The sequence below is a fragment of the Papio anubis genome, chromosome 5 (assembly GCF_008728515.1).
Source record: "Papio anubis isolate 15944 chromosome 5, Panubis1.0, whole genome shotgun sequence".
NCBI lineage: Eukaryota > Metazoa > Chordata > Mammalia > Primates > Cercopithecidae > Papio > Papio anubis.
The window spans coordinates 55,279,749-55,307,268 of NC_044980.1; the positions used below are offsets into that span (position 1 = coordinate 55,279,749).

Consider the following 27,520-nt stretch of genomic DNA (forward strand, 5'->3'; position numbering starts at 1 on the left):
TGACATGATTCCATGAATTTTTATGATGAAGAGCATTCCACTATGTATATACTGCATTTTCCTTATCTCTTCATCTGTTCATGGACAGGTGGTTGATTCCATATCTTGAGTATTGTGAATAATGTGTCAAGAAATGTAGGATTTCACCTATCTCTTCAATACACTGATTTCATTTGCTTAAAATTAATGGAAATGTATAATATTCTTAATACTTAGTGGTGGAATTACTACAGCAAATGATAGTTGTATTTTATTTTTTGAGCAACTTCCAACTATTTTTCATAGTGTGCATACTGACTTAAATTCCACCCTACATTGTGTAATAGTGTAATAGTACCCCTTTGTCCAACTCCACACTGATCATTGCATTGTAAAAAATTTCTTTCTTTTTTGTAACATTAATTCCAATTAGAGTGGAGACGATATCTCAGTGAGTTTTCATATACATTTTCATGATGATTAGGTATGTTGAGAACCTTTTACTTAGTAGTCAAATTCATGTCTTCTACTCAGAAACATTTATTCAGGTTATTTGCCCAATTTCCATTTGGTTATTTGTTGTTGTTTTGTGTTGTTGTTGTTTTTCCTACATAGTAGTATTAATTTCTTGTACATGTTAGATAACAAGCCTTTCAGATATATAATCCCTCATAATTTTGTCCCAATCTACTGGATGCCTTCTGTATTGGTTGATTATTTTCTTTCCTATGCAGAAGCTCTTCAGTTTTCTATAGTCCCACACTTATTTTTGTTTTTGTTAGCAATGATTTTTGTGACAAAAGAAAAAATTAGTTCCAACCCACATTATTGGCAGAATCATTTTCCTCTATGTTTTTCTCCATATTTTTCTTTTTCCAACCTGTGAGCATGAATTTCAGTTTCCCTAAACATACATTCACCCTATGTTTTCTTTTAAAAGTTTCATCGTTTCTGATATTAAGTTTAGGTCTTTAATTTGAGTTGATTTTTGTGTGTGGTGCAACATAACAATCCTCTTCATACTTCTTTATATGAATATCCAGTTTTCTCAAAATCATGTATTAGACAGACTTGCCATTCCCCATTTTGTCTTTCGGATGTTCTTTCAAAAAATGTGTTGACTATCCATTTGTGTTTATTATTTGGTTGCCTCAATTTGTCCACTGCCGAGTCAGCTCCTTGCCCAGAGTAGAAGCTATCGGGAGATGTGCACTCGGCATGGCTGCAAGAACCAAGGGAGCAGCCCAAGCTAGTGACAGCCTTGGACGGGAAAGGGGAGGACATGGAGACCAACAGCAAGCAACCTGGCCCCACCAAGCAGTGGGGGCTTTGCTTTCTCCTGGGATGCCTTGCACATCTGTGGCAGGCACTGTGCGGGCCCGGAAGAGCATGGCTATTCTGGAAAAGAAAAGCATTTCTAACCAAAAATCAAACCAAAACAAAACAAAGAAGCAGAAAAGGCTACAGAAGTTTCCAAAATTCTGGTTGCCATGAAAGAAATTCTGCAGGCACAAATAAAAACCAGCCACAGACTAAAGGTGCACTCAACCCACTCAGGAACTCTGCAACTGTGGGCTCTTTAGCACTTGGGAGCCAATCCACAGCTCGCTGACTTTAAGAACCAAAAAGACGTGTTCAAATTTTCAACAATATTCTCAGAAGACAAATGAGTGCAAGAACTCCTACTGCTGAAGACATCTGTATGCAGCAGAATATTGTGCTCCTGTTATTGAAAGGATGTGAACCTCCAGAAATACCTCTACATTGTGGATAATGTTAGAAGACTGTATCAGACATGAACGACCTACAAACAACATTTTGTGGTGAGAACAGTTTTAAGATTTCTTCAGAATTTTGCCTTGAGATTATGAGAACATGTCTTCAGTGGTCCGGAAGATCCGCTGCCCACCCCAAGCAGTGGGTGAAAAAAATCCACATCTGGTCACATAACAGAATACACCCTAAGGAATAATTCACTGAAGCTCAGGCTGAAGACCTGGTCGAAGAGCCTCCAGGTGACAGGTCAGAGGAGGAGACTTTATTTGTGGTCAAGGTAGACTCAAAAGCAAGTGAAAACCTTCCCATTGAGGAAATATTGAAACAGCTTCCTCATTACTGGGCAGTGGAAAAGGTCCCATGAAAGACAATGGCAGGTCCCAGAGTAAGATGGCCAAATAGGAACAGCTCCAGCCTCTAGCTCCCAGCGCGAGTGACAAAGAAAACGGGTGATTTCTGCATTTTCAACTGAGGTACCAGGTTCATCTCACTGGGGAGTGCCAGACAATCGGTGCTGGTCAGCTGGTGCAGCAGGACCAGCGAGAACTCAAGCAGGGCGAGGCATCGCCTCACCTGGGAAGTGAAAGGGGGAAGGGAATCCCTTTACCTAGCTAAGGGAAACTGAGACACACAACACCTGGAAAATCAGGTAACTCCCAACCCTAATACTGCGCTTTACCAAGGGTCTTAGCAAATGGCACACAAGGAGATTATATCCCACACCTGACAGGGAGGGTCTCACGCCCACAGAGCCTCCCTCATTGCTAGCACAGCAGTCTGAGATCTAACTGCAAAGCAGCAGTGAAGCTGGGGGAGGGGCGCCTGCCATTGGTGAGGCTTAAGTAGGTAAACAAAGCCGCCAGGAAGCTCCAACTGGGTGGAGCCCACCGAAGCTCAAGGAGGCCTGCCTGTCTCTGTAAACTCCACCTCTGGGGACAGGGCAAAACTAAACAAAAGGTAGCAGAAACCTCTGCAGATGTAAATGTCCTGTCTGACAGCTTTGAAGAGAGCAGTGGCTCTCCCAGCACGGAGGTTGAGATCTGAGAACGGACAGTCTGCCTGCTCAAGTGGGTCCCTGACCCCTGAGTAGCTTAACTGGGAGACATCCCCCACTAGGTGCAGAACGACACCTCACACCTCACACTGTGGGGTACACCCCTGAGATGAAGCTTCCAGAGCAAGAATCAGACAGCAACACTTGCTGTTCAGCAATATTCTATCTTCTGCAGCTTCCACTGCTGATACCCAGGCAAAAAGGGTCTGGAGTGGATCTCAAGCAATCTCCAACAGACCTACAGCAGAGGGTCCTGACTGTTAGAAGGAAAACAAACAAACAGAAAGGACACCCACACCAAAATGCCAACAGTACATCACCATCATCGAAGACCAAAGGCAGATAAAACCACAAAGATGGGGAAAAAGCAGGGCAGAAAAGCTGGAAATTCAAAAAATCAGAGCGCACCTCCCCCTCCAAATGAACGCAGCTCATCGCCAGCAACAGATCAAACCTGGACGGAGAATGACTTTGACAAGGTGAGAAAAGAAGGCTTCAGTCGACCAAACTTCTCAGAGCTAAAGGAGGAACTACGTACCCAGTACAAAGAAATTAAAAATCTTGAAAAAAGAATGGAAGAATGGATAACTAGAATAATCAATGCAGAGAAGGTCATAAAAGAACTGATAGAGATAAAAACCATGACACGAGAACAACATGACAAATGCACAAGCTTCAGTAACCGACTCGATCAACTGGAAGAAAGACTATCAATGATTGAAGATCAAATGAATGAAATGAAGAGAGAAGTCTAGAGAAAAAAGAGGAAAAAGAAATCAACAAAGCCTCCAAGAATATGGGATTATGTAAAAAGACCAAATCTACATCTGATTGGGGTGCCTGAAAGTGAGGGGGAAAATGGAACCAAGTTGGAAGACACTCTTCAGGATATCATCCAGGAGAACTTTCCCAACCTAGTAGGGCAGGCCAACATTCAAATTCAGGAAATACAGAGAACGCCACAAAGATACTCCTCGAGAAGAGCAACTCCAAGACACATAATTGTCAGATTCACCAAAGTTGAAATGAAGGAAAAAATCTTAAGGGCAGCCAGAGAGAAAGGTAGGGTTACCCACAAAGGGAAGCCCATCAGACTAACAGCGGATCTCTCGGCAGAAACTCTACAAGCCAGAAGAGAGTGGGGGCCAATATTCAACATTCTTAAAGAAAAGAATTTTCAACCCAGAATTTCATATCCAGCCAAACTAAGTTTCATAAGTGAAGGAGAAATAAAATCCTTTACAGATAAGCAAATGCTTAGAGATTTTGTCACCACCAGGCCTGCCTTACAAGAGACCCTGAGGAAGGACTAAACATGCAAAGGAACAACCGGTACCAGCCATTGCAAAAACATGTCAAAATGTAAAGACCATCGAGGCTAGGAAGAAACTGCATCCACTAACGAGCAAAATAACCAGATAATATCATAATGGCAGGATCAAGTTCACACATAACAATATTAACCTTAAATGTAAATGGACTAAATGCTCCAATTAAAAGACACAGACTGGCAAACTGGATAAAGAGTCAAGACCCACCAGTTGGCTGTATTCAGGAGACCCATCTCACATGCAGAGACACACATAGGCTCAAAATAAAGGGATGCAGGAAGATCTACCAAGCAAATGGAGAACAAAAAAAGCAGGGGTTGCAATACTAGTCTCTGATCAAACAGACTCTAAACCATCAAAGATCAAAAGAGACAAAGAAGGTCATTACATAATGGTAAAGGGATCAATTCAACAGGAAGAGTTAACTATCCTAAATATATATGCACCCAATTCAAGAGCTCCCAGATTCATAAAGCAAGTCCTTAAGACTTACAAAGAGACTTAGACACCCACACAATAATAATGGGAGACTTCAACACCCCACTGTCAACATTAGACAGATCAACGAGATAGAAACTTAACAAGGATATCCAGGAATTGAACTCAACTCTGCACCAAGCAGACCTAATAGACATCTACAGAACTCTCCACACCAAATCAACAGAATAAACATTCTTCTCAGCACCACATCACACTTATTCCAAAATTGACCACACAGTTGGAAGTAAAGCACTCCTCAGCAAATGTAAGAGAAAAAAAAGTATAACAACCTTTCTCTGAGACCACAGTGCAATCAAACTAGAACTCATGTTTAAGAAACTCAATCAAAACCACTCAACTACATGGAAACTAAACAACCTGCTCCTAAATGACTATTGGGTACATAACAAAATGAAGGCAGAAATAAAGATGTTCTTTGAAACCAATGAGAACAAAGACACAACTTACCAGAATCTCTGGAACACATTTAAAGCAGTGTGTAGAGGGAAATTTATAGCACTAAATGCCCACAAGAGAAAGCAGGAAAGATCAAAATTGACACCCTAACATCACAATGGAAAGAACTAGAGAAGCAAGAGCAAACACATTCGAAAGCTAGCAGAAGGCAAGAAATAACTAAGATCAGAGCAGAACTGAAGGAGATAGAGACACAAAAAAACCTCCAAAAAAATCAATGAATCCAGGAGCTTGTTTTTTGAAAAGATCAACAAAATTGATAGACTGCTAGCAAGACTAATAAAGAAGAGAGAAGAATCAAATAGACGCAATAAAAAATGACAAAGGGAATATCATCACCAACCCCACAGAAATACAGACTACCATCAGAGAATACTAGAAACACCTCTACGCAAATAAACTAGAAAACCTAGAAGAAATGGATAATTTCCTGGACACTTACACTCTCCCAAGACTAAACCAGGAAGAAGTTGAATCCATGAATAGACCAATAGCAGGCTCTGACATTGAGGCAATAATTAATAGCCTACCAACCAAAAAAAGTCCAGGACCAGAGGGATTCACAGCCGAAATCTACCGGAGGTACAAGGAGCAGCTGGTACCATTCCTTCTGAAACTATTCCAATCAATAGAAAAAGAGGGAATCCTCCCTAACTCATTTTACGAGGCCAACATCATCCTGATACCAATGTCTGGCAGAGACACAACAAAAAAAGAGAATTTTAGACCAATATCCCTGATGAACATTGATGCAAAAATCCTCAATAAAATACTGGCAAACCAAATCCAGCAGCATATCAAAAAGCTTATCCACCATGATCAAGTGGGCTTCATCCCTGGGATGCAAGGCTGGTTCAACATTTGCAAATCAATAAACATAATCCAGCATATAAATAGAACTAAAGACAAAAACCACATGATTATCTCAATGGATGTAGAAAAGGCCTTTGACAAAATTCAACAGCCCTTCATGCTAAAAACTCTCAATAAATTCGGTATTGATGGAACGTATCTCAGAATAATAAGAGCTATTTATGACAAACCCACAGTCAATATCATACTGAATGGGCAAAAACTGGAAGCATTCCCTTTGAAAACTGGCACAAGATAGGGATGCCCTCTCTCACCACTCCTGTTCAACATAGTGTTGGAAGTTCTGGCTAGGGCAATCAGGCAAGAGAAAGAAATCAAGGGTATTCAGTTAGGAAAAGAAGAAGTCAAATTGTCCCTGTTTGCAGATGATATGATTGTACATTTAGAAAATCCCATCATCTCAGCCCAAAATCTTTCTTAAGCTGATAAGCAACTTCAGCAAAGTCTCAGGATACAAAATTAATGTGCAAAAATCACAAGCATTCTTATACATCAGTAACAAACAAACAGAGAGCCATATCATGAATGAACTTCCATTCATAATTGCTTCAAAGAGAATAAAATACCTAGGAATCCAACTTACAAGGGATGTAAAGGACCTCTTCAAGGAGAACTACAAACCACTGCTCAGTGAAATCAAAGAGGACACAAACAAATGGAAGAACATACCGTGCTCATGGATAGGAAGAATCAATACTATGAAAATGGCCATACTGCCCAAGGTAATTTATAGATTCAATGCCATCGCCATTAAGCTCCCAATGATTTTCTTCACAGAATTCGGAAAAAAAAACTGCTTTAAAGCTCACATGGAACCAAAAAAGACCCCTCATTGCCAAGACAATCCTAAGCCAAAAGAACAAAGCTGGAGGCATCACGCTACCTGACTTCAAACTATACTACAAGGCTACAGTAACCAAAACAGCATGGTACTGGTACCAAAACAGAGATATAGACCAATGGAACAGTACAGAGCCCTCAGAAATAATACCACACTTCTACAACTGTCTGATCTTTGACAAACCTGACAAAAACAAGAAATGGGGAAAGGATTCCCTATTTAATAAATGGTGCTTGGGAAATTGGCTAGCCATAAGTAGAAAACTGAAACTGGATCCTTTCCTTAATCCTTATATGAAAATTAATTCAAGATGGATTAGAGACTTAAATGTTAGACCTAAAACCATAAAAACCCTAGAAGAAAACTTAGGTAATACCATTCAGGACATAGGCATGGGCAAGGACTTCATGTCTAAAACACCAAAAGCAAAGGCAACAAAAGCCATAATTGACAAATGGGATCTCATTAAACTAAAGAGCTTCTGCACAGCAAAAGAAACTACCATCAGAGTGAACAGGCAACCAACAGAATGGGAGAAAAGTTCTGCAATCTACTCATCTGACAAAGGGCTAATATCCCGAACCTACAAAGAACTCAAACAAATTTATGAGAAAAAAACAAACAACCCCATCAAAAAGTGGGCAAAGGATATGAACAGACATTTCTCAAAAGAAGACATTCATACAGCCAACAGACACATGAAAAAATGCTCGTCATCACTGGCCATCAGAGAAATGCAAATCAAAACCACAATGAGATACCATCTCACACCAGTTAGAATGGCAATCATTAAAAAGTCAGGAAACAACAGGTGCTGGAGAGGATGTGGAGAAATAGGAACACTTTTACACTGTTGGTGGGAGTGTAAACTAGTTCAACCATTGTGGAAAACAGTATGGCGATTCCTCAAGGATCTAGAACTAGATGTACCATATGACCCAGCCATCCCATTACTGGGGATATACCCAAAGGATTATAAATCATGCTGCTATAAAGACACATGCACACGTATATTTATTGCGGCACTATTCACAATAGCAAAGACTTGCAATCAACCCAAATGTCCATCGGTGACAGACTGGATTAAGAAAATGTGGCACATATACACCATGGAATACTATGCAGCCATAAAAAAGGACGAGTTTGTGTCCTTTGTAGGGACATGGATGCATCTGGAAACCATCATTCTCAGCAAACTATCACAAGAACAGAAAACCAAACACCGCATGTTCTCACTCATAGGTGGGAACTGAACAATGAGATCACTTGGACACGGGAAGGGGAACATCACACACCGGGGCCTATTATGTGGAGGGGGGAGGGGGGAGTGATGGCATTGGGAGTTATACCTGATGTAGAGGACGAGTTGATGGGTGCTGACGAGTTGATGGGTGCAGCACACCAGCATGGCACATGTATACATATGTAACAAACCAGCACGTTGTGCACATGTACCCTAGAACTTAAAGTATAATAAAAAAATAAATAAATAAAAAAGACAATGGCAGCCTCAGGAATCAACGAATGTGATTAGCCCCTGGACACCATCTATGAGGGCAGCTGTAAAGACGAAGACTCGTCAGCTGCTCCTGAGGATCTTCTCAGCAGAAATGAGGAAGATTTCTTCTCAGGGAAATGACATGTTCCCACATGTCATCAACTTCATGTGACCCAGAGTGGATTCTGGAGAGTATAGGTGATGGGGAGGACTCTCCAGCTCCCTGCAAGGACCATGTGGAAACCAGATCTGAAAAGGAAGAAGGCACTGGCAATATATCAGCAACTGCCAGGGAAAGCAAGTGGATTCTGGAAAGGGTAAGTGATGAGAAGGACTCTCCAGGTTATTTCTCATCCTGGCAAGTCTCATTTGCATCATATGGGTCCTATTAGCACAGATATCTCCAAATCGGCCACTCTTCTATTACCCAGAATAAATCGCTCATTACAGGGCCTCCAATTATAGTTATTTTCTTCCTTGCTGTCTACTATAAAAGAGTCAATCAACAGGGGGCTCTAGGGTCTAACTGAAATTGTGGTCAGCCTTCTTCATAGGATCACAGAGTTCACCCAAAGAACAGAAAACTGGTTGGTGGCTGGTGGCTGTCCTAAGTTAATAAGTGGAGCACACTATCTGAACTTTGCCATTTTTGTAACCATCCTGGCTATCCTGGGAATCTCCCTGCTCACGAAACCTATTCCTGGTGTACACAATGTCAAAACTGTTCAACATGAATGATGTCCTGTGCTGATGAGGATGAAGAGACACCCTCACTCTCCAAAGCTGTTGGAAAGAACCTATCTAAAGGACCAGTGGAAAATTTTGTCTCTTTTGTTGCTGTTGCATTAATTAACTATGAAACTGCGCCTGGGCACTGTGCCCTCTGCCTGAACCTGGGGCACCAGGGGCACTAAGAGGCCATCTGGCGGGGCAGCCCAGGCCACTCAGAGCACACCGGGACACAGCAATGGCAACACTTGGCTGGAGCACTCCATGCCCGTGTCCTGGAAGCTACTCCTCACCCCAAACTGGCTGCCAGGCATCATCCCACGTGCCAGGATCATTGATGCCACCACCATAGGCATGCTGGGGAAAGGCAGCTGCTGCGAACTGAGCAGCCAGCCAGGCCACCTGCCTTGGTTGTAGCCTGGACCCACTCAGCCCCAAATCCTGCAGCCTCCACCCACCTGGCGAGAGCACCCCCTCTGCGAAGTTAAGCCCAGCGGCCACACATAACTTACCCAGAATATCCAGCTCCTGCCTAAGAGTCATGGGTGCATCTGGCCCCACAAAACCAAAGCTGGACAGCAGTGGCCACTCCCGACCTGGCCTCTGCCTTCTGCAGTGCCCAGCGCGGGCCTTGCTTCAAGGGCCTATGGCCTCTAAAGCGCTCAGTGCCCAAGGCTTTGGACATTTGACCACCAGGGACCACTGGCAAACTAGCAGGGGTGCCTCTAGGCTGGTTCCCTGGTGCTCCTTTATATAAGCCAGCCTGGGGAATGGAGACCTCAACAGCTGCGGGGATAATGCAGCATCCAGGTCTGGGATTTTAGGTGAGTGTGGTGGTATTGGGGACAGAAGACTGGGGCAAGTCGCCAGTGCACTTCTGGAAGTGAAGAGAAGTCAGGGGAAATGTCTATCCCTGTCCTTGTCCTGAATAAGCCAGCAGAATAAGCCACAGGCCAGGGCATTCCTTTTAAAACCTGTATTATTTCCTCACCTAAGTACTACCACAATCATCATTTCCTTGAGTGCCTGCTATGTGCCAGCTGCTGTGCCAAGCTCTTTGTGTGTATGGCGGTAGTTAATAGCATTATCCCATTTCACTTCTGAGGAATCTGAGGCTAGGGGATACATAACTTGCCCACAGTGAGTGGAGAAGCCAGGACTGGAATCAATGTCTGTTTCTCTCTGGAGCCTGGACGGGACTCCTCACCCCTGAAGTTACTCTCCTGCCTTCTCTACGGTAGGTACTATTCAGTTAGTGTTCACACTTTACCAAGAGGAGCTGGCCCTGCTGCCTTCCTCGCCTCTTCTTTCCTTCCTTACTCTGGTGACTTCCTCTGGCCAAGAAGAGGATCTGCAAGACTGTCTGTCTACTCCATGTAAAATGACTGAATTCTTCTGGAGAAACTGTGAAACAGACTTCGGAAGCATACAAGAAAGCTATGCTGGAGGCTTGGAAAAAGAGTAGCTGTAGGCAAGTACTCCAACAGAAGCTCTGTCTTCACTGTGAGAACATGCCAGGGGTAGCCTGCTGGAGGGAGACGTGTGGAGCAGAACTGAGTCACCCCAGCCAACCTCCAGACCTGGGAGGCCGCTACCAACAGCCTGCAGTCCTGGGAGTGAGCCCAGCTGAGACCTGAAGAGCTGCCCAGGCTAAATCACCAGCCTGTAGATTTGTTAGCTGAAAGGAGAAATGATAAAGAAAGTGTTCTTGGAATTCATTTCTGGCAGAGTCTTGTGAGCTTTGCTTTCATTTGTTAGTGAAATGCTTGACATTTTTCCTTCACTTTATAAACATTACATGCAAATTACTCAGAATCCTAATTGAAAGTAATTTCCCATTAATGCAGGCTATAAAATACCATTTTATTTGAAACTATGCCTCAGAAATAGATAGCATAGGATGCCCCTTTACACTCACAAATTATACCCACAAATCCACGACGCACAATGTTGGGTGTGTGAGTCAGGGACTTAAAGCTACTACCAATGAAAATGTAAAAGAGGCACCTTTGGACAGGCATAGGCAAATGGCAGAGAGTGGCATGCAGTAGTGTTTGCAGCAGTGAAAAATCCAATTATGGGACACTAAACTTTAAAAGCCAGCTTTTGCATAACTGCAATCTCTGGGTGACCAGCACCCTTCTAAGAATTTAATCTGCCTAGAGACCAAGCAATGGCCAAGAAGGAGGAAACGGAAGCACTGGCATGCATGGTCTGAATGAGGAAGCCAAAAAACTCACTGTCCTATCAGAGTTTTTTCCTTCCAAGTCAGATACATACAGCGGACCTCCTTTGTGACCACTTGTTGTCCACACATTATCTGCAATCATGAATCTTGGAAATAAATCATTCCCAATGCTCTTAAAAAATAAAAGTAAATAGGCCGGGTGCAGTAGCTCAAGCCTGTAATCTCAGCACTTTGGGAGGTCGAGGCAGGGGGATCACGAGGTCAGGAGATCGAGACCATCCTGGCTAACACGGTGAAACCCCATCTCTACTAAAAATACAAGAGATTAGCCAGGCATGGTGGTGGGCGCCTGTAGTCCCAGCTACTCAGTAGGCTGAGGCAGGAGAATGGCGTGAACCTGGGAGGTAGAGCTTGCACTGAGCCGAGATTGCGCCACTGCACCCCATCCTGGGTGACAGAGTGAGACTCCATCTCAAAAAAATTAATTAATTAATTAATTAAATAAAAATAAATAAATAGCTTGTTTAGTTATACCAGGTTATACCTAGGCATTTCACTAAATTTCCACCTTTAATGAATACCTAGCTCCACTTTATTCTGACAATCATGGTAGGCAGCAATCATTATGTTTTGAGGTAATTCAACATCCTTACCCCATCTGCATCTTTAAAAGCTCCAGCCAATAGAAAATTAGTTGGCCATGGTGGTGCATGCCTATAATCCCAGCTACTTAGGAGGCTGAGGCAAAATAATCACTAGAACCCAGAAGGTGGAGGTTGTGGTGAGCCGAGATCGTGCCATTGCACTTCACCCTGGGCAACAAGAGTGAAACTCCATCTCAAGAGGAAAACAAAACAAAACAAAACAAAAAACTCCAGCCATAAGCCCTGGGCTCTGAGAGCAGATAGCACCATCAGCAAGAACTTTGGACTAACATGAGCAAGAGCTCTCTGCCTGGTCAAGCACACAAACTAGGCACTCTGAAAAAAAAAACAAAGAATTGCTTTCCCTTAAGAATTACCATGGGATAGGGACCCTGACATAACTTGAAGAACATAAGGGCAGAGAGGTAATAAGGCAAAGATTTCACCGCTCCAGAGGGTCTCCTTAAAGGCACTAGACAAAAGAACCAATGAATAGAAATTCTAACCTTATGGATGCTTCTAGGTTAAAAATCACAACGGAAGATCTCAACCTATTGAGTTAAATGATCCAGTGCATAATCAATCTAGTGAATGTCTATGGCATTTTCTATATTTAACATTTAGGAGAAAGGGAACAGCAAAGAGCTATTATCTCAGTATTTCAGTCTCCTAACAAATAAACCAGGAGTTGCAAGCTCAACTGCCTACAGGAGCAGACAAATGAAATAAATAAGTGAAGAGCATCAAGTGAACTTGGCTTCAGAGTCTGAGAAGCAATCAGGAATATTAGAGATTTGGCAAACTGGAGTTCATGCCCCTTAAACACTTGCTGCTTCTAGTGGAAGCACTCACTATGCAGCTGCAGCAGTCTGTGCCACCAAAAGTTCAAGCCCAGGGTTGTCAGATCTTCTAAATTTTTTTAAAAAGCCAGAAATATGAATTCTTATGTGAATCTCCTATTTCTTAAGGATTGGCAATTTAATTAAATTCTCTTTTTAAAAACACAAGTCAAATCAGATGTATTCATGGTGAATTTATGTGGGCCATATTTGGCCTACAGATGAACAGTGTGGGTTCTCAGATTATACAACCTACAAGTCACTCAATTTTCCAAAACAGTCTACCCTGCTCCTGTGGCCTTTTCTGCTTCCTATCTGCCTCCGTCTTTTCCTCAATATGCCAAATTACAGCATGCTACACATCTCAACGGACTCTAGGTTGGGTGTGGAGTGTGAGTAAAGAATGCTACTCTATCTCAATCACCCCATTCAAGAGTCAGCTGAGCTCTGATCTCACTACAAGGAATTTCTATTTGGAAATGAAGATCAATTACAATGGAGTCATACTGGTAGGTCAGAGAGCTGGGTCAAATTAAATAATTTTTTTAATATAAGTAACAAATTCTCATCTCCAAAACTGCCAAGTCTTTTTTAAAGAACCTTTAGATGTCCTATCTCATGTATCAGTGATGACTAACTGCTCTCATACAGCTTTGCCACCAAGCCCAACCATGCCACAAGCAAAGGAAGAAACCTCAAAAGAAGTTCATTAACTAAGCTGAACATCACTTCCATTGAAAATGCTGTAGAATTTTTAGCTTCTACACAAAGTAGACTTATTATTTACTTTAATACTTTAATGACATCCTATTCCAATCAAAGTAAGTAAAAGGTTGAAAGGATGGGTCAACTCCACTGGGATCCAACCTACATATCTAGATATTTACCCTTTCCCATAGATTCTAACAGGATTGCTGTTAGATAATCTCTGTTAAACATATAAACAAACTATGGTCTTCTGTATCTAGAAGATCTTCTTCTTCCTACTTCCTCTACGTAAGGATCTAAGAAAATAGTTTTCGATGTAGGATATCTCAAATATATTCACTTGAACAGGACTGGATTAGGCAAGGTTAATGTATTACCATCCACATGCATTAGTTTATTCATGCTGATACCTAAGGGCAATAAATTTCCCCAATCTGCCCATCCCATGCCACCCTAAAGCCTCTAAAGATGATACATTAGAGGGTAGCTGACTCTGATACCAATTTAGAAACAGCCAGCTTTCATTCCTAGTTGAGATCAAAATGAACAATTGTGATAAAATAAAGCAGTGACATCATAATTATAACTGATACAAATTGGAATTTGTTTTTGAAAAAGTTTCCAAAACAGATTTTACTACAGAACATTATAAAAACAGAAAAAGAGAATGAAATATAAGAAGTTATTGTTAATACAATCTTCAGAACTCTTATTTTAACAGTGACATAAAGGCAGTAAGTGGCTGGTATGGTTTGGATATGCATCCCTGCCCAAATCTCATGTTGAAAGCTAATCCCCAGCATTCGAGGTGGGGCATGGTGGAAGGTGATTGGATCATGAGGGCAATTTCTAATGGCTTAGCATTATCCCCCTTGGTGACGTTGTTGCAACTGTGAGTTCTCCCCAGATCTAGTTATTTTAAAGTGTGTAGCACCTCCCCTATCCCTTTTGATCCTGCTGCTGCCATGTAAGATGCCTGCTCTCATTTTGCCTTCTGCCATGAGTAAAAGCTCCCTGAGGACTCCCCAAAGGCAGACACTGCTTCTTGAACAGCCTGCAGAACCAATTAAACCTCTTTTCATTACTCATTACCAAGTCTCAGGTATTTCTCTGCAGCAATGCAATTCCTAATACAGTGGCTGTAATAGGAGTCTACCCAATTAATCCATAAGCATATATTCATCATTAGGCATGACCCTCACAAGTCCATGGGCCCTCAATTCTCCTTAGTTGGAACCAAAATACCAAGAAGATCCAGTAGTCTCAAAACCCAGTAATAGGCCTAATCCTTTAATTTGTTCCAATATTGTTCTGTCGGAAAACACTGACTCTTATTTACATGATTGATAATTGTTGTATTTTGTTATTATCAGGAAATCTACAAAAACTTAAAATCCAAAGTATTTCTCATGAGATCAAGTAACTTATTCACACATTGCTGATACTTTGTTACAATACAAGGATAGCATTCATAGTTTCCAAAATGAAAGAAAGACGTAGAGAAGGAAGAGGAGGAAGAGTAAGCAAGGAAAAAAGGGAAAGAGTAAGACGGTTAAACCCAACAACATTCAAAAACAAAAGTATGCTAATTCCTACAACTTTACCTAACAGAATATGATACCCACACAATAATTTGGTCCTTAAAGCTCTTTTGACAAGAAAACAATAATACTTAATGAACAATTACAAGAACAAGAAAATCTGATTTCCAAGAAGAAAGGAATATCAGAACGAACTATAACAATAATGTTGTTTTCCTTTCTACCATGTTTCTTTCACAGTGTAAATTCTAAAGTATAAATCTATATGAGGAATAGCTACAAGTTTTAATGAATGATAAAGTCAATATATTTATTTTATATGTCCCAAATTACAAAGTCCTACAAAAAATCTGTTTCTTTTATTTAAAAAAGTTAGATTTCTAAATGAAAATACACCTCCCACACTTGACTATTCATGAAGTCATAACCAGAATAATAGATTTAGCCAGCAATAGTAAATGTCAAACTTACATTCTCCTCTGCCAATAAAATTAATAGTCTTTTGAATAAAAATGACATACAACATATTATATTCTTTCTTAAGAAACAAAACCTACTGGTCCTTGCTTTGAGTTTCTTAATAGAGCTTAACCACTTTTTTTTACTTCTTCATAAAGCAACAGAACAAGACTCTAGCTATGCCAAATACTCTATCAGTTTTTATTTTTAAAATGGTATGAGCTTTGGCTAATGGAAGTCTCAAGATAGTGAAAAATAAAACGATTCAATATCAGTGATGCATATATATGTTCATTATATTCCAACTTACCCAGTACACTGACAAAAGCATCAAAAAGATGAAATGTAAGCAGAGGCTCTTTCAAGTGACCATAGTAATCAGCTATGGTTTTAAAGACATCTTTTTCAAATCCCAAGTACATAGGCTGCTTCAAATCAGAACAGTTGGGCCCTATTTTCAAAAAGAGAGTGAAAGAGAAATATTAATGGAGTAATTACCTCTAAGTATTATTCTCTGTGAATATGTGTGGTGTGTACAGATATTCAGATATTTAACATATAAGTTTTTATGGGGAAAATTGACATTAATTAAATAGGCATTCTACATTGACATTAATTAAATAGACATTTTACATTTTGCCTACACACATATGCTTTATGTCTAAATTGAAATCTATCATAATACAATGAAGAAAATCACCTGCTTACTTCCATTTTAAAAGAAACCTGTCTTTTTAAAAAAATTCTTCTGAAAGGCATTTTTATTAAATGTAAACAATGATAATTTTCTTTGAAATACTCAACATTATCCTAGTCTTAATAAAGTTGACCAAGATAACAACTAGTTCACATTTGTAATAGACAAGTTATAAAGCAATTTTTAAAGCTTTTCATTATTTCATCATTGCTACATTATAAAATCCTACAGTCATAGAGTTGAGCAAAATAATCAATTTCTGCCTCTATTTCAGACTAATAAATATTTAAACTTAAATCCTTAAAAGGGGATTTTATATTTTGTCTTAATTCACTCTGATTATAAATGCTCTATTTGATCCCTGACCAACCATCAAAAGACAGTTTATCAAGCAAAGTCATACTGCAAAGTTGAAGCAACCATTGAAACCCTTAAACAGCCTGCTCCCAACCATACCCTACTCCAGCAACAAGCAAGGAAAACATCCACTTGTGTATGGCCCAAAGAGGAGCAAGAAATTTCTCTACAGAGTTGGCAACAACTGCCCCACCAATCCATCCACAGACCACAGATTTACACTGCCAAGTTGAGAGATGAACTGGAGCTGCCTGCACCTTGAGGAAAATAGCAAGTGGTCCCATGAGGAACAGTGTAGCCAGCCTTCTCTATTTCCATTACAGCATGGAAGAAAGGACCACATCCGCATTGGCTAGTTCTGGCCCAGCAGAAGACTAAACAACTATACCCAAATAGACCTCTATCCCCAGAGGAACAAAAGCAGCAGCCAAGATAAATTGAAAGGAAATTCTTCCTACAGAATCTCTGTAACTAAAGAAAGGGGATCAGGTTAAAAAGGGCAGTAAAGCATTCCGGGTCTTCACATTTTGAGGTCAGCGTGACAAGATCAAATGGCTTTTTCATCGTCCTTAAAGACTCTCTTACCTTTCAATATTCTGTTCTCTTCTTATAAAATAATTTGATTGGCTAAAATAATGAATGTTCTGAAATATCTATGTGTGTGGTACCACATGAATCCAGCAGCAAAGGTAGTTGCCATTTTGCTTGCCTCGTCCCCTGACATATCCCAAGCTTAATCAATTAAAATAATTAGGTTGATATGTCTCAGCAAGCAATACACATTGCCTAGAATTACTCCCTGGCAGGATAAGTATGTGGTTCATTCTAAGCAGTTGTACCCCTTTGTGAACATCTCATCATCCTTCTTAAAAATATGCAGAAAAATTTTAAAGGTTTCCCTAAAAAAAAAAAAAACAGTGCATAGTGAGCCCTATGAGAGGAAGCCATATTTTTATGACATTTTCTTTCTCAGTTATCTTGAACTTTAATAATAATAAATTTTTTTTCATAAATGTTATTGCTGACGGATTTTGGAAAAGAAATGCTTTGACTTTTCTGTATCTATTTTTTATTGAATCCTGGACATGTGCAAAGAAGAAAAACACAGTTAACCTGGTTTTGCATTTATGTAACCAGCATTGAGGCTGGCCAACAATGAATGTATACAGGCCCATGTGCACACGGGTGTGACAATAAACACAGATGGGCCTGAAGAGAAAGAGGCGAGCAGCACACGAACAGAAAAGGAGGCAACAGGCCTTCAAAATACCATACAATCAGCCTATCCTTTCTGTTCCCTTTTAGATGACTGTAACGCGAATCTGGACTTATCAAGGGCAGGACGGACAAGAAACAGGTCGTGACTTTGGTGGACTCAAAGTAGATTTTGAGGGTCAACAGGAATTTCAGAAAACATAGACTTTATAAAGTTACTCAAAAGGTTAATCTTGCCCTTTGGCCACCTTTATTTGTTTGACACATAAACATCTTTACAGATATGCCAACCACTCACAAAGCATTGTACTTGATACATGTAAGACAAGTTCCCTTTTCCCAGCACTTGCCACCTAGTATCATTCCACCTCACACACATGAAGATCATTAATAATTCACCCCTCACATCTTTGCTCTCCATTGATAAGAAATTCAGAGTTATTCTAAGCTTTCTGTAGAAGTTTTTTGGCTTTAGGTGCACATGTTGCTTGCGGGAAAATTATGTTCTTTACTACATTTCAGTCATCATTGAAAATTCAACATCATAAATATCTTACTATATATTTTACAATATATTACAGGCTAAATTGGTTATACTAGCTTCCTATGTTCATTCCTAGCTGATCAACTTCTAAATCCTTGGTTTGCCAGTTCGGAAATGGGAAGTTTAACTTCCCATTTATACTTTCTATCTCATCATTTCCAACCCTAGACAAAGATGCAATTTAAATTTCATTTACTTCAAACGCCTGAGCAGGAAGAATAAAAAGTACTTCCCCTACTAAGACCATAGTACTCTGCAACTCAGAAGTTCCAAAATTTTAACCAAAAACCAATGAAAATTTTAATAATTAAACCCAGAGAAACTTAGGATTCACACAAACTAATGGTTACTATTCATATACAGAAGGATAGTATAGAATGAATAACACTCATCCAAAAGGCTATTCAAAATCATAGGATCATGTTCCATATATTACCACTAAGATTCCCCACATTAAGCTTAAGAGTTATTTTAGTTTCATTCTATAATCAAACAAAATTAATTCCAGCTAAACCCATATTTTAGGGCCTACTAACTCACGAATTTAAAGAGAATTTACACCTATATCTGTAATGCTAGTCCTGTACAAAAGAAAGGAAAATAAACTACTACCTTGTGGTATCTGTGAGACTCAAAAGGCACTCCAGACCAAATATCACTATTATCAGTCAGCCAGAAGAACCGGAACTCTTTCCATCAAAATTACTTGTTTGGGTTAAGCCATTGATCATTAAAATCCCTTCTTTGGGTTAACCCGTCTGAAAATTCCCAGAAGAATGGTAGCGTTTCTGAGATACTATAACAACTAATGCCTTCACAGTACCTATGATATTCAATGATCTCGAAATCACATGCCTATGAAATGGTTTCATATACCTATAAATATCCTCACAGGGACCACTGTGGTCCAGGCCCTGTCATCTAACATCCAAATTGCTGGAATAGTCTTTCTCGTTTCTCTACATGCAGGTTCTTCTCCTTCCAAACCATCCTTCATCCTGTGATGAAGCAATTAGAACTAGTGTGGATGGATCTACTAGAAAGTACAAGTACTAAACTCCTTTAAAATTGTTCTAGAATTCAGTCCTTTCACTAAGTCACAAATTTATCACTAAAAGCACAGTAGTCCCAAAATAATTAACTGCCAGTCTCACAGGTGTCAAATCAATGTTCAGGCCATTGAGCAGAAATTTTTTCTAATTTAGGGCACTAATTTCTGTTAATTTCACAAAACTGTCAGATAATTAGTACTTACAATTTGCCAAACACTTCATAGCTGACAGCACCCAATGAGGAAGTTCTTCTGAAGGAAAAATAAAAAGAAGAAGAAAATTTTAATTCAATTCCATATAACTCAATAAATCATATACATACTTGGTATCATAAGAATGCATTACTTGCACAAGTAATGTGAACCATATCTGCTAATCACAAATCACCAATTTATGTAATGAGAACATTTAAAAGATGGAAATCTTTCCTTGGCAGCAGTAACAACATGTGCTTACATAAATCATGCCTACAGATTTCTCTAAGGACACAATGCACCTTTTAAAGCTACAGTAAAATATATATATATATATGTGTGTATATATATATATACACACACACACACACACACACACACACACACACACAGTTTGCTCCAAACAAACCAAAAGAGAAACCAATTATTTTAAGAATTAAAAGAAGAAAAAGAAAAGAAAAAATATTAGTCATCAAACACATTTGTGAAACGAGTCCACCAAACACCACCAGCCCCACAAAAAGGGTAATTCTGTAGGTGCAATATAAGTATCATTTTACATGTTTCCATTTTCAAAAGCTTTAGGCCAAGAAAGTTCCACTTACATATTAATGTTAGGCTATTAGTATTAGGACAACCTTTAAATAACAGTAACCTAACACTGCTACAAAAAAATCCCAGCTGAACCATTTGATACAGAATCTCTTCCCTCCAGGCCCTGCCACAGACATCTGATGAGATGGACTAGCACTCGGGCTGCCACTTCACCTTCTCTATTTCTGTAAAACTGCAAAGACACTTGTTGAATTGTGTTAGATCTAACGAACCGGAGTCTTGTAAAATGCTCTCTTCTTTCTTAAGATCTTACTTAATAAAATGAAAGATGATTGATCATCTAACTGATAACTAAAAGTATTAATTTGTTACACTCAGAGAATGTGGAGGAATTTTAGACGTATTTCAAAGGCTGCACTCTCCCCCTCCTTCTATGGAACTTAATTTTGTATGTTGATATTAACTTCACAACTCATAAAGTCACCACAAACTTATTCTCATTGTTCTCCATTCCTTATATAGTGACTATAAAAGAAGTGTTTCAGGTCTGAAGATAGGTTCTGCAGGTTCTGCTCCTGTCAGCAAACATGGCCTAGAAAAATCTCTTCCCCTCTCACCGCTGCTCAGGCTATTCTGCTATATTCTGTCTGCTTCCCAGGAGCCTCCCACCCTAAATTTAATCATATTTCTAAAAAGTCAAAAAGTATTATGCCATCTTCTCACATCCAAAGATCATCAAGTTCCAGCCAATTCCCAGCATCGAGGGTTTGAACTAAAGGAAGAACAAATCAATGAGCCCATCCAAATCTGGTCCTTATCCACAGAAAGATTTAAAATCAGTGTGGGGGCTGTGGTCCACTGTCAGTACCCTAACCACATTTGTACAAATCAAAAACCAGGTTAGGTGGCTGTTATATGTTTTGTTTTATTTTGTTTTGTTTTTCTGATTTGTAAACTGGCCCAGGGTGGGAAATATGAAAAATTAAAGCAACATCAATATTTTAAAAACTACCTTATTAAAAAGAACCAAGACTATTCCAGAAAATCTAACACAGAGAAACCAAAACAAACACGTAAGTGAGAATTCTAAAAGCAATCAGATCCCAGTGCCCACCTAAAAACTGACTCAAACTCTTAGTTATGTCTTGAATATTCTCACTTTTCAGAGATCTCCCTGGGAATACGGAACCACTTAATGCCCAAGGTGGCTACCACTGAACTAGCTTCTGGAAGGATTTTGCTGAGGCTCTCATTCCTAGATATTCATCTTCCTATGACATTGCCTTAATCCAAACAATTTGTTAAAAGGTATTAGAAAGAATATATGTAATGAAGGAACAAACTTATTCAGGGTTTAGGGAAGGGTCAAACAGGAGCTGATGGACCTATGCAGCCAATATATTGTGTCAATAAGTAACAAAATTATGTTTATGCACTTACTTGACTTGTCATCAAGAATAACAACTCCCTGCTTGCTAACACTATATACATTATGGATGATGAACTTCGAATTGACAAGTTTGATGTCTAAAACTTCTTCTAAGGAATCCAGGCCAAGAATTTTCTGTAAACTAAAAGATAAGTAATTATATTAATTAGTTCTTTCTTTCATATTATATTTACTCAAAAACCTGGTACCACAAAAAATCAGTCTTCATAATGCTTTATTTTCATGCACTGCACCCAATCTTTGTGGGACAAAAAGGGTAGAAATGGAGTACAATAAAACAAATGTAAAAGATATCCTTTTGCTATTAACATTTTGCTTCACAGATTTAGTAATACGCCAAATGACAAGAAAGTAATTTTATAAGTAAAATTACTACAACACAAAAACTAACTTACCCAATGATAAGAAACTACTATTAGCATATCTTCATGAGAAACAAAATTTTCCTGTATATGATTAACTTTGTACAAATAGTACATCAATATCTAGGAGACCAAATTTTCTATTATGTATTTTATTACACTTAAGAACTTTTAAACTCCTAACTATTATGTAAATAGCAGGAGATAATCCCCAGAATTCCGCTAAACTATGTTGACTGAGCACAACTGCAAATAATGCAAAGTGGAGATATTTATATACAATTTCAGAAAATTAAATATGCAGAGAGTGAAGAAGTAGCAAAATAGGAAACAATATCTCTAAAATTTCTCATTAATATCAACTGTACATACTATGATAATGTCATAGACTTCCATATCTCTTCTACATTGGCCTCTGTCAGCTGTCTGCGGTGGACAAGACGGCAAGCTGGAACCTCTCCAATAGCAATACTGTGACGCTTGTACCACATCTCAGAATTCTAATGGAGGGGGATGTAAGAAGGGAGGGAAGGAGAAACAGTAGAAAGAGAGAGAATAAATATTTCAATATAAGGTGGTGTGATTTTTATGAGAAATGTCTTTGATTTGGTCACCTGTAATTTGATTTAAAATAATAATTAGAAACATAAACTAACTTTCTTTGCATGAACCTCAGAGAAGCAAAGAGTGATTCTTAAGACTAGGTCACATTATAAATGAATATTCATGAATTACAAAAGAGCTATGGCAATAAGTATGGCATTAACTGCTAATTTTCCCTGTGAATGTTTCAACTAATCAGTGACATAGCAGTGAAATAAAAGTTTGTTAATTAAAAATTAAGGAATACATATCTAAATTCACACACAGTACAGATTGATTATTGAAAATGAAATTAAAATGTATTACTTTTGAGGGTTGTCTATTTTTTTATAAGCAAATATCAAGTAAGTGCAATGTTTGAAAGTAGCCCCCAAATCTTAGGCATCTGCAAAAGGCTCCACAAGGACAGCTGAAGATGGCAAAAGGAAGAGAAGGGTTTTTTTTGTTTGTTTGCTTTTTAGCATTACCTCAATCCTGGTGGTCTTCTACTGGGGATATTTTAAGGAAAAAATGTGAAAAAAAAAAGAGGCAGTCAATTCTATAATGAGCTTAGGTTTTCCAAGACTAGAAGAATCTACCTTTGTTTATATATTTGGTCAGGGGCTATTCCACAATATTCCATGCCCTAATCTTCTTACCCTCAACTGGCAATAATAACGAAGTTTAGGAGGAAGAGACAAAGAGGAAAAAGAGTAATAAATTATCGAACATACAGGAAAAGGCGGTTACATGAGAGCTTTAACAAAAACCTGCTCAGTCTGAACATACAAAAACAGCTGCCATATACAATTGACCCTTTATATCTATGGGTTTTGCATCTCTGCATTCAACCAACCACAGATTGAAAATATTCAGGGGGAAAAAATGGATGGTTTCATCTGTACAGAACATGTAGATATTTTTTCTTGTTATCCCCCAACCAGGGGTCCTCAACCCATAGGTCACAGACTGGTATCAGTTAATAGACTATAATAAACCAGGCTGCACAGCAGGAGGTGAGCGTTGGGCAAGTGAGTGAAGCTTCATCTGTATTTACAGCCTCTCCCTGTTGTTCACATACTGCCTGAGTTCCACCTCCTGTCAGATCAGCCGCAGCATTAGATTCTTACAGGAACGTGAACCCTTTTGTTAACTGTGTATCTGGGGGATCTAAGTTGTGTGCTCCTTATGAGAATCTAATGCCTGATGATCTGTCACTGTCTCCCATCATCCCCAGATGAGACCATCTAGTTGGAGGAAAACAAGCTCAGGACTCCCACTGATTCTACATTATGGTGAGTAGCATAATTATCTCATTCTATATTACAACGTAATAATAACAGAAATAAAATGCACAATAAATGTAATGCACTTGAATCATCCCGAAACCACCCCCATCCCCACCCCAGCAGCCCTGGTCCATGGAAAAATTGTCTTCCACGAAACCCATCACCGGTGCCAAAAAGGTTGGGGACTGCTGCCCTAAACAATACAACAACTATTTACACGCACGAGTGAAAAACTGCAAGAGTCAGTCTTTCTTTGTTACCGGTCTCCCAGCTGTTGGCAGGTATGATTTTGTTTTGAAGTACCTTTAACCTATTGTTCATAAAGGACCACAGAGAGACAGACCAAGCCTAAGAGTTCATGGATGATTCTCCCTGCTGCCAGCCCCTCCGTCTTTCAGTTATGGCACTTACCATCACAACTGGCCTCACTGGGATGTTCTCTTGTGAAGTGCCTGGTGTGGGATCATTCCATTCTGGAAACTTAATAACATCCTTTTGGTATGGGGGTTTCTTTGGATATGGTTTCAGGGGTGAAGAAGGAGGAAATCTAAAACCCAAGAAGAAATTCTCTATTACTGCAGTCAGTGGGAGACACAGATATTTTAACAATAGTCTCCACTTTTGTGTACCTGTAAAGTTATACAGTAATTACAAACTTCAGATAATAAATGAGCTCACACTTAATCAAATTATTACACATGATTAATTGTACCCAACAATAATATGGTTTTCTTTTTAATATTCATTCATTATGCCCATCAAATAACATCTATGGAGAAAAACAGGAATTGAATATGTGGCACATTTTTAAATAAATAAACAAAACTTGTTCTCTTATCATGTGATGTCCATGATCAAAGAGGTTCTTAAGGAGATGCTAGACTAAGCCATTTCTTTCACTGAGCTAAAATCCTTACTGCCTCATAACTCCAGCCAAAATGCATACATGGTGAGCTGCATATAGAAATTACTGGTAGAGAAATCCTCAGTAATACTTGCTAAGAAAGAATACATTAACACAAAAATCATTTGGCTTAATTTTCACTTGTATTACTATTTCTAATAAAGATTAATCCTTTTTCCATTGAATATCTAGCACTTCACACTGAGATTGGAGCTTCGGTCTAGAAACCCATCTTGGAAGGAGCTAGAAAGTGGCCATGTCCTTATTCTGCCCTTCCACACTCTCCCCTGTTCCTAGCCTTCCTGTGTATTGACAGCATCACTCCTTGGACTAATACCTAAAAGTCTAAATAAATTTTAATTTTTAAAACTGCTCTATACCATACCTGGTAAATAACAGAAAGGTGATTGAATACATAGTTTTTATCAGAGAATCTTTTTCTGTAGGCTTGTTAGAAAAGGATACAATGCATTACATTGCACTGCAAAAGCAATGTAAGAACTCTAGTTCTTAATGTTGATATAAAAGGCAGTGGGTTGTTGACTTTTATTTTGACTTTTTATTTACTTAAGCCAAAATAACAGCTTAATCCATATTATCCATAGAAAAAAAAATCATACAAATAACGAAAGACCTTATCTCAAAGCAAATGCAGAAATAAAGAATTATAAAATGTCTATAGTGTTCAAGGGAAGTTTATATGAAGGTGAATCCAGAGAATCACAAACAAGAGTACTAAAGGAAACAGAATGTGTCACCTCAAAATATTCCTCTTTGACATAATTTTTTGGATCTAAAGGCCATTTGAAGCAAATACAGAAAAGCACTCTTTCCTCTGTCTAAGAGCAGGAGAATTATTAATATAAAGACAAAAGGTCGATCTTTCCCTCTTTCCTGCCTCAAAACAGTATGTAAATTCTCCTTTACAACCTTTATCAGCTTAGAGACTGCACCAGAGGCATCTAAGCAGACTTTATTAGTTTCCCCATAAATACTTTCCCACACTTTCCTGTCTTTGGAAGCCTTAAACTGCTTTAATGTGTCCTGATGCTTCTCTAAAATTTATTGCTTTTTGTTGAAGACCTGATATAAGCTGGGACTCTAAGGCACTGCATCTAGTTATTTTTCTCCCATGGAATGTGCACTGCACACATTAACAAACCTGCTCGTTTTTCTCTTGTTAATCTGTCTTTTCTTGCAGGAATATGTCCCAAGTATGAACTTCTGAAGGTTGACAAAAACTATAATTTCTCATCTTCAAATAGAGAAACGTTTCAAAAACAGTCACAATAGATTTGAAAAGGAATGACTAGTGGAGAAAAGTTGCATTTCATCTTTTCTGAAAAGAATATCCAAGAACTATTTTAAACATCAGTTTGGGGTCAGTTAAAAAAAGAGAGAGATCTGGAAATCACTGAATCAAGTTAAAGATAGCTTAAAGTTTGGTAATCAAGTTACCAAGGCAGGTGTTCCCAAAAGATTCCAAAATATAAACTAAATGAATCTCTATAGCCAAAGCATCTTTCTTTGTAAATAAAGGGTGGCTTATAAAAGTCCAATTATATTTCTTACAAGTCAACAATCCCAACAAATGCCCATTTCCAGACAAAGTACAGCATTTATGCATGTTTATGTGAATACACGCTCACATACACATAGGATATGTTCACAGATCATCCACCTCTCAGTTCATTCAAAACTAAACAAAATCCCTACTCCCATCCCACCACTAATGCCCTCTGTTTACGCTCCCACTTCATCCCCTCAACTATGACACAAAGATTTTCAGACCTGAGTTCCGGGCTTTCTCACAAACTGTCTATGTGTCTTTAGAAAGTATAAGTCTCTCTAAATAATAATTCATTTATTTGTCAAATGAAGGAATTAAATTGGATGACCCATAAATTTTCTCCTAAGTCCAAAAAGATGCTTCTTATATTCCCATAACCAGAAAAAAAGTAATATCTTCCAAAGACCAAAGTAGAATTTGTTATGTGTAAAACTGTGATTGAAGAGATACCAGGAAATCACTTTTTTCCTCCACACTAAGAAGAGATCTTTGCTGTCAGTAACATCTGCAGTTACCAACAGAAGATGTGCTATCTATTTTCACAGCAGTCTGACAACTTTGCCTGAGAAAAAATGCAGAAGAGCTCCCTCCAGTGGAATACTTTTATTTTGGGCATTGAAAGTTAGTAATTTAATCCTAACATTTTAATAATGTAATATTTCAACTGTTAAAGATGATCCAGTTCAAATGCCACATTTTTCGCTCAGAGAAATTAAGGCTCAAAAGAAGAAAGCAACTAATTTAAAAGCTTCACAACTGGCCAAGAGAACAAACCATCTTACACAAAGGATTTGCAAGCCAAATTAAATCTTACACAAAGGATTTGCAAGCCAAATCTTAAATCAAAGGATTTAAGAAAATTATAAAAATTTATGCAAAAAAAAGACAGTGTGCCCCCTAAAAAGAAAATTATAAAATTTTATTGAAAGACATTAAAGAAGAACTAAATTGATAGCTATATTATGATGGTAAATAAGATTCTATCTTAAACTCAGGCTCAAGCAATCCTCCTGTCCTCCTGTTTCAGCCTCCTAAGTAGCTGGTATTACAAGTAGTTGCCACTGTGTGCAGCTTAGTGAATAAGATTCCATATCATACAATGTTAATTTTCCCCCATGAAGATACATAGTTACAATGAAAATTTAATAAAAACATTAATATAAAAATTTTTATGAAACATGGTAAACTTATTCCAAGCCAGGCACAGTGACTTACATTTGTAGTCCCAGCTACTTGGGAAGCTGAGATGAGAGGATCACTTGAGGCCAGGAGTTCAAGACCAGCCTGGGCAATAAAGCGAGACCCCATCTCTAAAGTAAAAAAAAACAAGAA

The 27,520-nt window shown here is 38.8% G+C and overlaps 1 protein-coding gene across 2 annotated transcripts in view; it reads right to left on the reverse strand.

Annotated features, from left to right (window-relative positions):
- Positions 1 to 27,520, reverse strand: part of DEPDC1B (DEP domain containing 1B) — a 115,328-nt gene that overhangs the window by 40,396 nt on the left and 47,412 nt on the right. For both annotated transcript variants that reach the window (XM_003899703.5, XM_031666179.1), the window contains exons 3-7: positions 24,126 to 24,261; positions 22,216 to 22,343; positions 21,472 to 21,602; positions 19,486 to 19,533; positions 15,728 to 15,868 (exon numbers count right to left, since the gene is read on the reverse strand). In XM_003899703.5, coding sequence (XP_003899752.1) covers positions 15,728 to 15,868; positions 19,486 to 19,533; positions 21,472 to 21,602; positions 22,216 to 22,343; positions 24,126 to 24,261 — 584 coding nt within the window. The remainder of the gene's footprint in view (positions 1 to 15,727; positions 15,869 to 19,485; positions 19,534 to 21,471; positions 21,603 to 22,215; positions 22,344 to 24,125; positions 24,262 to 27,520) is intronic.